General features: G+C 39.3%; 1 protein-coding gene across 3 annotated transcripts in view; it reads left to right on the top strand.

The window, feature by feature from the left end:
* The window catches only part of FAM13B (family with sequence similarity 13 member B), a 78,148-nt gene extending 70,123 nt beyond the window's left edge, over positions 1-8,025 (top strand). For all 3 annotated transcript variants that reach the window (XM_075010164.1, XM_075010166.1, XM_075010165.1), the window contains 5 exons: positions 1,188-1,283; positions 2,232-2,315; positions 2,411-2,583; positions 3,793-3,894; positions 5,209-8,025. In XM_075010164.1, the coding sequence (XP_074866265.1) occupies positions 1,188-1,283; positions 2,232-2,315; positions 2,411-2,583; positions 3,793-3,894; positions 5,209-5,332 (579 nt within the window). In that variant the 3' untranslated portion in view covers positions 5,333-8,025. The remainder of the gene's footprint in view (positions 1-1,187; positions 1,284-2,231; positions 2,316-2,410; positions 2,584-3,792; positions 3,895-5,208) is intronic.
* The last annotated feature ends 4,894 nt before the right edge of the window (positions 8,026-12,919 follow it).

Below are 12,919 nucleotides of genomic sequence, written 5' to 3'. Positions count from 1 at the left end.
GTTCTGAATGTCTGTACTTGATGATACAAGAGGGCTTATGTTTTCTGTTTATAATCTTGGAAGGACCTAGGTCTAAAATTCTACATTTATTACATTTTCTTGCTAGATGATTTCAGCAGTAGTATTTCTCTCTCCACTTACATTCATAGTTAATTATCTTATTGTGTTCTTGATAGATCTTCTTCCCATCCAGTTGTCTTTAGCTTGCATCCGTATGTGTGTCCCTGATTGATCTCACTAGTTTTCCATCCACTGCATGTTCCCAACCTCATTTCCAGTTGCTATTATCTTCCACCTCAAGGGGCCAATATCCTGATGGGGATTACCAGTGTGCTGTGGTACTTTGCTCAGACGCTTTATGCTAAAGTGCAGGTAGGGGGAGGTATAGAAGTTAGCTGTTTTGGCTCTACATTACTCAGGGATTTCCCCATACTTTTCTAGCCATTTATACCAGCTTTCTGGCTTCTTTCTGCTATCACAGTAGTGTTCTGAGAATCTTCAGTGAAACCAGATGTTCTGTCACAATAGCATCTTTCTCTTACTTTGCTTATCATTTCTAGAGAATTGTCAGAATTCATCCTTAGCCTGCCTCTCCTGTTATCACTAGTCACGGCTCCAGTCTTGGTCCTTTTTTTTCTTTCCCATGGCTCTTTGCATTCTACTCTTTATTTGAAGTGTCTTGTCCACTGGGAATTCTTCCCATCAGTTTTTATTTAAATCATTCCTGAAAGTTGTATCTTTTTTGGTGTGTGTTCCTCTTAAGTTTTTTAATACTGGCGGAACCTATCTAATCTGGTAACCTCGGGACCTATCCGGTGCTGGACAGGAGAATTTGCTATACCACAGAAGGTCAATCTTGTGTAGTACATTACCAACACTTCCACTGCTTACTGGGCTCTTAGACATTTAGGGGTGAATTACAGATAAATAACAGCACAGAACACTAAGAGCCAAGACTGATGGCTGAAACCAAACTTGGCCACACCTGTGGTAAGTGGTCATCCAGCTAATTAAAATCATGTTTTAATTGATGTTTGCTGGATGAGCATATTCTGGATTAGAGAGGTTCAGCCTGTATCACGTTAAAGGTAAAGCACATGATATTACAAGGCCTAATTGAGCAGGATGTCAGAGCTGATGGCTGTGTGAAATAAGCTCCTTTGTTACATATTTCTCTCTTTCTTTAGGTTACCCGAGAAGAAAGGCATATTGTTAAACCTCTCTATGACAGGTACAGACTTGTGAAACAGATGTTAACTAGAGCAAGCATTACTCCCATCCTTGTAAGTAAAGCAAATATTTCTTCATGTGTTAACCCGACAAATGTTTTCAAATAGCTAATCTGCAAAACATATCCTGAATGACAGTGTGCTATTCTAGAGTTTTTCTTTTGAAAACTATAGAGCTTAGTGCTTGTGCTCAGGGTTGTGGAATATGAGAGATGACAATGGTGGTTCTAAGCCACCTTTACCCTTGGGGACAGCCATTTTGCACTTCTGCCTCTTCTTGGAATATTGTACCTGGTCTCAGGCACCAGGCCATCTGCAACCAGAAACATCTGGTGAAAAGCTGGCTTTGTTAGCTTTGAACAAGATCAAGAGGGCACCAATGCTGGACGAAGCCTCACCCACCTCCTTTTTAAGGCTGACATAAGGTTCCTTTGTGCCGCTCAGATGGTACAGAGTAATCTTTCCAAAAAGCTGAGGATACAGCCTGGTGTAGCAAGGCTTTCCCTAATTGACTATGCATTTTGGTGTGCATCAAGCATAAAAATGTGAATGGAAGTTCAGAAGGCAATGTTTGAACTTTATAGAGGTTGTCTGAGAGACCACGTGAGATGGTTTTTACTTCATTTTAAATGTAGTGATGGCCACAAGATTGTGTTTTACTAATAAGCATTGATCTTTGTAAGAGAGGCACTTATGACCTAATGCTGTAACATCCATTTCAATTCACTGATCTGCTTGGGATAATTCATTATAGGACATCTTTTTTTTTTAGGGTTTACAGATCTTGTTTTCTTAGCATTCTAACACATTTGAAAATCGGATGTTTGTATTTTGTGGCTATATTTGTTGGTATCTTGTTTTCATGGATGCAGAAATATTTAGATATTTCAGCAATGTGCAAAAATGGAATTGACATGATTGACTGACACCTCTTTATGTAAGAGTTTAGAATACCCAACATCCATTTGTATGTAACAAAAAGAAAAATGTGGAATATTTCAGGGGTCACCATCAACTAAGAGACGAAGTCAGATGTTACAGCCTATTATAGAAGGGGAAACTGCCCACTTTTTTGAAGAAATTAAGGTAAGTATCGTATTTAAATATTTCAGCTCCTCCTTGCATATTCAAGAGAAATGTTTTAAACCTATATTTTAAAATTCCACTTTACCACAATGCAGGAAGAAGAGGAGGATAGTGATAGTTTATCATCAGAATTTAATGATATCTTAAAAACTACTATCCAAACACAGTCTGTTTCAAGCCCTGTCGAAAATTCAGAGTCTGATGTTGAAGAAGGTCAAGAAAAGCTGACTCGGGACCTCCGACTGTCAAGTACCAGAGCAGCTTCTATGTACGTATAACTAGGAAGTAACTAGTACTTTTGAGAGAGTTATTCTGAACGTACTTAGATCTGTAACACCAAATGTTGAGTTTCTTAGTATAAACAGTTGTCTTTCTGTATCAACACACAATTGAGAGATACAGATTCAAATGAAAAGGATTTAATCTGTGTGTCCAGCTGTGATCCTCGACTGTTTAACTAAATGTTTAGTTCTCTTAAGCTACATCTACACTAGCAAGTTCTTTTGAAAAATCAGGCCCTTTTTCTAAAGAACATCTGGAGCATCCACGCACAAAATGCATTCTTTCGATCCTAAATCAAAAGAATGCAGATCTTCTGAAAGCCCCTCTGCTCCCAGATCAGGAAGAGCACCTCCTTGCGAAGGTTTCTTTAGGGGGAAAAAAAAAGCATGCATAGATGCTCTATGGGCCCTTTTTTTGAGAGAGCAATCCTCATGGCACTGGATTTTTTTTTATCCCTGGCCTGATCGTTCAAAAGAGTGGGGGTTGTGTGGATGCTCTCTCTCAAAAGAGCAAATAGACCTTTCTGTTGACAACAAGGCCATCCCTACTTTGGATTTCTGAATGTTCCAGGTATATTTACATAGGTATGAGTTCATCCATGATTTCCCAGGTAAGTTCATACCGTAATGGCATTAATACTCAGGCATGATTGGATTATAAGTGACCGCTGGGGACTCCAACAGTCATTCCCTCAATGTAAGTGAATGGACATGTGGTGGTTTGAAAAGTAAACCCATTTCTAATAACATTTTTGAGGTAAAAACTTCATGATTTGCTTGTGATAAGCACAGCCACACATAGGAGGTGACCCTGCAATACACCCCGAGGGCGGGGACATCAAAAAACCCTACCAAGAGATTTTTAACACTTTCAATCTGCTTTTTTGTGTGTGGACATGCTCTTTTGAAAGAGGAACTTCCAGAAGATCACCTTTTGAAAGATAGCTGTAGCGTAGACACAGTCGTAGTAAGTTTCAAATGATTCTGTGTCAATGACTGAAGAACTGCATATCTTTTATGAATGATTAGCCTATGTTGGTATTTTTCATCCAATACATCCTTGATCCCAAACTGCTTCTGAGCAAAATCATTGTAATATCAATCCACCTAGTTTATTCACTCGGTTTTTAAGAGTGCAGATGAGTTTCATTCGGATTGCTTGGACAATGCCTTATTCTTTCTTTGTTAATTTTTAGGCCTGAATTATTAGAACAACTTTGGAAAGCCAGAGCTGAAAAAAAGAAGCTACGCAAAACTTTAAGAGAGTTTGAAGAGGGGTTTTACCAACAAAATGGGAGGTTAGTTTAAGAAGCCAATGAATCTCAGGCTGGTGCTTCATTATTTATTTACCATTGCAGTTTATTTATCGTATTTTTTTTTTAAAAATTGACTCCATGTGGGAAACAGAGGTATTAATTTTTGTGCCTGGGTATCATCTTAATGTCCACTTAAATATGACCAGCCTTCTTGAACTTCACTGAAGTGTTCATTGTCAAAATATTTTACTTGTCCTTCCATATTAAACCAAGAATCCTAGCAAATGGAATCTAATCTGTCTTGCATCAACAATCCATGTATCTGTACTCTTTCATTATGCATGGTCTCAGAAGGGATACTCATTTAAATACAGGACTAGATAATAAAACTAGTCCAGATTTGTCAGTGCATTTTAGTAGTGAAGGCAATGAAGTGTGACTGGAAATCCAAAGAACAAGCTGACATTTTATAAAAACAGGATACTCCCTCTGTTTTTATCTAGTAAGACTTTTTGAGCATGAAACGTGTAATTCTCTAGAGTCCCAGTTTTCCATTCTAAACAAAGAGCAACTGCTTCATGAGCAAGAGGGGGTATAATTTTTATACCTTTTTAAATATATAGTAATTCTGTCCTGCTGTTTAACTGTCTCTTGTTGTAAATTTGACATAACTTGCTTCTGTGCCTATATTAAAATGGAGTAGCTGATTTTTTTTCAAGGTAGAAGTCAGTCCATACCCACATATTAATATAACGTGACAACTGAAAAAAGTAGATTATCTTCTTGTCTGGCAGAATTCATCTTGCTTAACCAAGATTTATATTTATCTTTTGGCCAACTGTAAACCCACCGGTAGCTGTAGCTACAAATTTCCATTAATAGGGCTTCATTGTATGCTCATTAAAGTGAGGGGCAAAACATTAACTTCAGTGAGTGAATGTTCAGGTGTGTAGTGAATGGCAAATAACTTTAATTATTTTAGATCTATTTATTATTCATTCTTACCTTAGAATTGGATTATAATTTGTAGCTTGACATGAAATCACTTTTTAAAAAATACTGGGAATAAGTCAACTATGAAAAAATTTTACAGAAAAGCTGGAGGTATTTTTGCAAATATGCTGTTGGTGATTGTACTGAATTACTCTATTTAGATTTTTCTGTCTCCCCAGTATTCTTAGTTGGTTATTCTACCAATTTAAATAATTTAACACAGGGGCAATTGCAATGTATCTATTATCACAGTTTACATGCCAAAAAATCATATAGACAACTCCTGCTACTTCTGTGTGTGATGTTGACCTTCTGAGTTGTACAAGATTTTCTTGGAATTTAAACATTTTCTTCTGTTTACAGGAATGTACAGAAAGAAGATCGGGCTCCAATGCTTGATGAGTACAGAGAGTACAAGAAAATTAAGGCCAAACTTAGACTTCTAGAAGTCCTTATCAGTAAACAAGATTTTTCAAAATCAATATAAATTGTTCCTTAAAATCACTGAATAACATCATGTTTTCTCATATTACCATAGTACTTATTAGGTGCTTGTCTTCATTTTGTCATGCACTGTTGAAAGAACCTAGTTTGTGCACTTTATTATGGTGCCCCTAGAAAATGTTTGAAGGGTAAATAGGTCCTGTTTCGAGAGCAAACAAAATGCTCTAAATTTAAGAGACTGCTCTATCCAACTTTAGCAAACACATAGTTTCCATCAGCGTTTTATATTACAGCTGCATCTTTGTCCAGAAAGACTATAGAATGTTGTCATTTAAGCATTCAAGAACTTTGGAGATTCAACTTTTTGTTAACAACTTTTTGTTACTTCAAACTTCTTGCATTACTGAAGAGATTAAGGTATATAGCTATACCTTAATGCTACTCTGAACTACTCCTCTTGCCTTTTTATTGTGGCAAAAATGAAAAAAAAAATCACATACAGCTCTTTTTCCTGGAACACCAAAAGCAAACAGAAATTCCTTTCAAAGAACTGCTGTGGAACACCTTTGTTTGATTTCTGGCATTCTAAATTACATCCATCACATGGTAATATGCATTATGATCAATGGAGTTTACTACTTAGAGGTCACATTTCCTCCTCGATAAGGATGACAATGGACAAACCAGAAAGTGACCTTGCTTAGTATATTTTTAAAACCTGGAGAAACTGAACAGTTATATCACATGTTGCCTACAGGACTTACGTTACTGTTCATTTTATCATTTATTGTTTATCAAATAGTGGTCACACAGTGTTTTGTCTGAATTGGATACTGCATCTCACCCTTCAGAAGATCCGAGAAACAAAATAAATAGCTCAGTTTATGGGAAATCTGATGGTGCTCAGATATATACAGCTCCAGCACATAAGAGCTGGCTTAGGTCAATTGCATAATTTTGCTGTATCTGAAACAAGTTTTATGAAGGGCTAAAATCACTGTTGATTTAAAATGCACCTGAGAATGGACAGAGTCAGTCTTGGGGTGAAACTACTGCTGTATATCACAGTGTGTTATGCAGCTAGGGAACAAAAATAAGTGGTTTAACTCTTGTGATATAAACAAAATAGTACCTGGGCCTTGCATGATTCCGCTTCAGAATTGATACTAAAACAATATTTTGGTGATTACTTCCACTGTGTTGAATGATTATTTAGCTTGCTTATGCTATATAATGCAACAGCCACCACCAATGGTTTTTGATCTGGCAGAAACTAAGTGTTAATTTTAACTGGTGCTTTTTGGATTTTTCAGCGTGCATCAGTTTGTTTGCGGCCATGTTTTGCATGCAACTATCTCACTGCATGTCTTTATGATGGCTAATGCCAACAGATATTATTCACGCTGCTTTAATAAAAGACCAAAAATGAATTTTTTCACAAAGTTACTAAGAACTGACAAGCTAGCATGCAGTCTCATAGGTTAGTTGTTCTGGCATGTAAACACGCGGAGTAGGTTCCAGATGGGATTTTTAGTGCACCTGGTCATCTGTGTGCTGTGGAATACCTTCCTCCCCCATCCCCCCACTGTGGTTATTGACATGTGACTTTTGGAATTCAGAAGAAAGCACTAAACAAGTTGGGCACTAGTGGTTTACCTTTTTCTACAGCAAGAGGATTTTAGTGGGTCCTAGAGAATTGTGAGGTTAAGCTAATCTTGAGACCATTTATCCATTTTATTCAGCTGCATTGTGCAATGTACACTCCAGTTACTTTTCTTGAGTCTGCAGATGCGGGTGTATCCAGACATTGAAACTAATGTGTACTGTATGGTGTTGTACATGAATGTTTGTGTTTTATATATACCACATGCAAAATGTCAATATGCACTATTTAAATGTTTTAAATAATATATTCCTCCTTTATAATGCTTAAATCTATATGAGTCCAATATTTTTATAAGTGAGTGAGTGATCAGACTGGTTCCAATTCAGAATTAACAGCTGCTTTGTGTGTGTTATGCAGTGTTTGGCTGTTTATTCAGTATAGTAGACAAGCATGGCAACAGTTATGCTACCAGTGTGTTTTGTGCCATCCCTGTTGAGCAATAAATAAATGGTAGAATTAGGCATTTTGTGATATAACATAGTTTTACTTTGGTACACGTAAAAACTATATATCTATATACCAACATATAGATATATAAAAATATATATAACTGAACCAGATATAATTGCATTGCTATGTCTGGCATTCATTGTATAGACTTTTATAATAAAAGTACCTTAACTTGTGTTGTCATACTTCATTGCAGTAGTTTCTTTTTGTGACCGTTTGTTCAATACAAGGTCTTACAAAGAATGCAGTGTCTTTTAAAATCCCTGTGCATTCATACTGTGGTCTCATTCACTCTTTAGCTTGATCCTGAACCTCAGAACGTATTTTTGGTTTAAAAAAAAAATATAAAGTTCTGCGACAATTAATCACCTGCCAGTGAGGTCATAATAAAATGTGCACTTCCATGTTTATTCATCCTGGCCAGCAAATACAGCCATTGCACACATTTTTGTAAGTACCAGAAGGATTTTGATTTTGTTTTTTTAGAGTTGTTTTGTAAGCATTTGTTAATATATGATCACACCTACAATGATCTTTGACTGTATTCTGGTCTTATGAACAAGCCATTCTGTCATACTTGTTGCATGAGGTTATTAATAAACCTGGGTTTTGTCTCGGAAGACTTGTACCATTTTATCATGATCTTCCAGACTTACTCTTGCTCTTCTTTCTGTGAAGATACAAATCTCTTCATGTATTCTGAGGCTTAAGGAGAATGGGTCACCTATTGTCTTGGTTCCCATCTTAAGTTTCTGGAGTCCCACTAAGACTTAAAACAGCTGTGAAGCTTCTGAAGTACTCAAATCAAACAACTTGAAAGATAGTCTTTTCACATAGTGAACCTTCCATGATTGTAGTTAAAGTATTTCATACATGAGAAACCAATTGAAGTAAACTATTAGGAGGATAAAAACATTGGTTTGCTATTTTTGGTAAACAGCATCCAAAAATCTATCACCATGCTGCCAAATTAAATTTTAAGATCGTCTTCACTTCCAGAAGACTTGACTTTATAATTTTGCTTTGAAAATGTTTTAAATTAATTCAGCATGTTACTAACTTCCTAAAATATATACAGATTAGAGTGGACACCTTTCTGTTCAGACGGACTGAAGTATTTGAATATTATATTAAGGAAATCCAAAACTTTACTAGAATATATAGTAATCTGTAGCAGATTTCCTTTGGAAAAGATCTTGACAGTGCAAAACATATTAAAACAGTTTTACATTGACTCTCGTCTCCATTAATTTGAAACGATTCCTGGATGCTCATGATATTCTGAAAATGACTGCGGAAAAGATGGAGTAGGGGTGGGGGGAGGCCACGAGTTACACCACACTGACAATATTCTGCCTATATTTGCTCCTATGCACCTCCAGCAAAGGCAACATTGTAACTGAAGGTACCATTACACTACAATGGAAGACCACAGCACCAAGACAGGGTCTGGGCCAGTTAACTCATGCTTGTAGCGCTACAATCGAGGGTTTAAAAATGACAGGGCAGAGGCTCAGCCTGGGGTCTGGGCTAAGACCCACCCTTCTTATGGGATGTCAGAGCTCAGTCTCTTGGATCAGCCCTTATGTGTACATGGCTTTTTAGCCCTATAGCCCCAGCCTGGGGAACTGGAGTCAGCTGACCTGGGTTAGCTGTGCCTATGTCATAGGGCTCCTATTGTGGTATAGATATGCCTTGAGGAGATATTCCGTGCACACGTGCCTGCTATCTCCTATTCCTGTCAATGCTAGGGCTGGCCGTTGGTCTCTGTCAAAAGAAGTGATGCTTTTTGTTCAGCAAAGATGGAACAAAATGTTTCCAATATGCTCACTTCAGGATAGATGATGACCCAATTGCTAGGTGAGAGCTGGGCAAGGACCAGGGGAATGTGGAAGGGCCAGAGATGGGGCCGAGGGAGGCAACAGAGAAAAAACGTAAGGATGGGGATAGGAACCAAAGGTAAGGCAGATGGAGAGAGGCATGCAGAGTGGTGTGTGGCACTAAAAAGGAAAGGGAGGAAGAGACTAAGTGGGAGTCGAAAGACTGAAATAACATGCAGGAAGAATGAGTGGAGCAGGTGCCTAATCTGCCTGTCTACGGAGAGCAAATAGGAGTTCCTGCAGCCTGCGGGAAAGAGAAGGTCACAGTCTCCCAGCCACTCGGTGAACAGCTGCCTCAGAGCCTGCAGGCAGATTGACCCTGTGATGATTGTGCCAAACTGCAGGGCTTCCTATCAAAATGGGAGGCATGGAATCAAAATGCAGGCAAAAAATGAGCATCTTAACCATGGGGGTCGGAGGTGTAATTTGCCTCAGATTGACCTGCTGGTCTTTGGCAGTATTTTGAATACAGGACAGTACTGCAGAGCTTTGCAAAATTCACTCAGCCACTCATAAAACCAGAGCAGCTTGACTTTTGACTGGTCCAAAGGACCCAATGACAATTCCTAAAAGCAGCTGGTATTGAACAGCCTGGAGCAAGAGACACTTGGGATGCTGCAGTAAGGAGTGACCACCTGAGATGGGGAGTAACAATGTGCTGTTAAAGCAAAGAGACAAAATGAACCTAAGTAGACAAGGATAGTGACACAGAACCAGGATGAGGGAAATCCCCAACCATAAATCTACCACTCCACACTGCAGGTGCGGGGCGAAAAATGCTAGGGGACTGTCAAAATAAGGCAGTCCTGGGCCAATACAATAGGTAGCCTGGTATTAACTTCTAGTATTCTAAAGGTCTGTGGGGAGAGGTAATGGCTGGAGGTTATGTGACTGAGTGAAGACTAGCTGCATGGCCTTCTGGGAGAAAGGGCCCAGGCTATAAAAAGAATTCAGACCAGTTGGTGAACCCCTGTGGAAGGAGTGTGTGGAAGTCTGTCAGCAAGGGCCTACGAGGAAGTCCTCTGGAAGCAGGGAAAAGGCCTGCAATGGAGATGGCTGTTGTAGGAAGTAACTGAGGAACTGGCAAAGCAGGGCAGCCTGGGAGGTAAGGCGAAAAGCTCTTTTGTCATTTAGGATCTCTAGGCAGTCCCTTGTCTATGATACCATCTAAAGTTGGGGAACCTCACAACAAAGGGGAAGGGCTGGTATGGAGGACTTTTTACCTCTGCCCTGGAAGAAGAGGTACTCTCAGCTCAGTCTGTGGGATGACTCGTCAGCTCACTCGAATACCCAAACCAATGGTAAACTGAGGCATGGCTCTACCTGGGTACTGTTTTGAAGTAAGTGACCCTATCACAGATGCTTTCCGAATGCTGTAATGTGGTATTAAACATGCACAGCTGCTTCTCTTGTGTCCTTTTGCAGACACAGCTGAGACAGTTCTTGGTACTGAAATAGTACAGGCCCTGCTGTGCCTTATTTAAGCTCTGGGAAAGATGCATACCAACATGCAGGCCCTGCCCCTAGGAATCTCTTTAGGAGAAAGCCCAGTAGATGCTGGTGGCAGGGACTGTTTGGGAGTCTTAAGCTTCCTCTGAAAATGGTCTATTGATAGTGTTACTGATGTGAGCTGATCTCCACACTTCCCTTGCCAGGGAAAGATGATAAACCCTCATCCTTGATCAGCCCAGCTTAGAACAAGGTTTGGCTTCTTCGTTTTTGGCAGCGTTTAAGCTACAGTAAACGTTTTCATATCTGGTAGCCCCGGGACCAGGAGGTTGCCGGATATTCAAATATTCTGGATAACAGAGAGGTATCTCTAGCAATGCACAACACTAGAGAAAAACAAGATTAGATGTTAAGAAACAAACAAATGTATGCAGAATACTTATTTACCAATAACAGTAGTCTTGTACACTGTCAACTTATCTTGTATTTGCTGTATATATTTGTATTTACTTTTCCTAGACTGTACTTATGGAAAACATAACTAAAAATTACTTATGGTTAAAATACCAGTTAGTTGAGAGTTCTGGATGACAGAATGGCTGGTATGAAAGGGTTTACTGTAGTAATAAAGACAAACCTGGGGCGAGGAGTCTGGGCTGTTTCCAGTATGTTTGCTTTGAAGGACAAGACCCCTCCCCAAAAATGTTCAAATTACGCTTCTTGGCATTCAGGTATCTTCTATTTGGTACTTCAAATACTTCTGATTCCAGTGCTAATGTCAGCTGCAGGAGGCCCACACCACTGAAAATCTCTCTAGGGCAGGTACACCTTGCCAAAGCTCATTTACCTCACTGACCAAGGAGGTGTCCTTGCTATTGGTGACTTTGAACCACAATCACTTCCAGGAGGCTGAGAACAGCAAGTTGATGGTGGTGGTTCTTAGTCTTGCTTGTTTGTCAAAATAAAAATCTTGCTGTCTGTCATCACTCCAGTGGGTGTAATGCATCCCTCACTTGCATATCAGAGAATTGCAGGACAGCTAGGCAGGCAGTGAATGTTCAGTGGGTGGGCGTGTTTTGGGCTTAGAGGGTGGTTTCATGATGGTTAGGAGGAACAGCATTCCTCCTCACATGGACTCTTTGTAACAGGAATCAGGTCACTAGGAGGAAGTGTTGAGAGGGCGAACACGAACGCATGATGAACACCACTGGGTTTTTTACTCTTGTTGAGATTCCTGTCAACACCAGATAGCTGCGTGGGCTGAGGGCAGCTGAAGAATTTACTTGTTTGTGCTAGGGTGGGAGGGAATGTGTTGTCTCAGAGAGGCCAGTCCTTTCTTATCAGCATTTATACAAGGGGTGGGGGAGGGGGGGACATGAGGAAGAAGATAGGTCAGCAGAACTATGGAGAAATAATAATTAAATCTGTGATTCACTGAGGGCATGAATACCTGTAAAACGGACTACAGAACTATAAAACCATTGCTTGGAATGTCATGTGGTATTTATTTTTGTATATCTGTATGATATGTCCCCTAATTTGTACTAAACTCTCTCTACAGTGTAGCAATTTTCCAACAATGGGGGCAGTAACAAAAAAGAAGCAAGCTAATGTGACACGTGGCTTTTGATTTGTTAATTCTAGCCAATGTTTGGTTGTCCTTTTCACAAACTTCCTTCCCCCCAAGGGGCAGGATAGCTCAGTGTGTGAGCAGTTAGTCTTTAGCAAGAACACCATCGTGGTCATAAATATTCAGGTAAGAGCCATCAAACCAGCAGTGACATTTGGTAATGTGATTAATAAGCTGCCTCTTTTTGCTCAGACCTGAAATGGGTTAGTGCTGTACTTGACAGCAGAAAACTGAAGTAAAAGGTAGATTTATGTGTATTTATAGTGTTTGTTCATAAGGCCCACGGGTGCCTCCCCCCTGGGTACAGGATGTATCTTCACAAGAAAGTAAAATTCATAATGCTCTAATAATTTCTCTGATAACTACAAACTTGGTAAAAAAAATCAAACAGCTGCAGAAAAGTTCTGTCCTGGTACTTTTTTACTGCATTTTACTGTAGAGGAATTAACATTTTTGGAAGCTATGATTTGACTAAGCAGCTATGTGACTTCCACCAACGGAAGCCATGTGTGAAGGGGGAATTCAAGTTAATAGTTGACCTTTCTTGCCTGAAAC

Source organism: Carettochelys insculpta, chromosome 15, assembly GCF_033958435.1.
Source record: "Carettochelys insculpta isolate YL-2023 chromosome 15, ASM3395843v1, whole genome shotgun sequence".
Classification (NCBI taxonomy): domain Eukaryota; kingdom Metazoa; phylum Chordata; order Testudines; family Carettochelyidae; genus Carettochelys; species Carettochelys insculpta.
The sequence above is the reverse complement of the archived record's forward strand: the minus strand, read 5'-3'. Positions and strand labels throughout refer to the sequence as shown.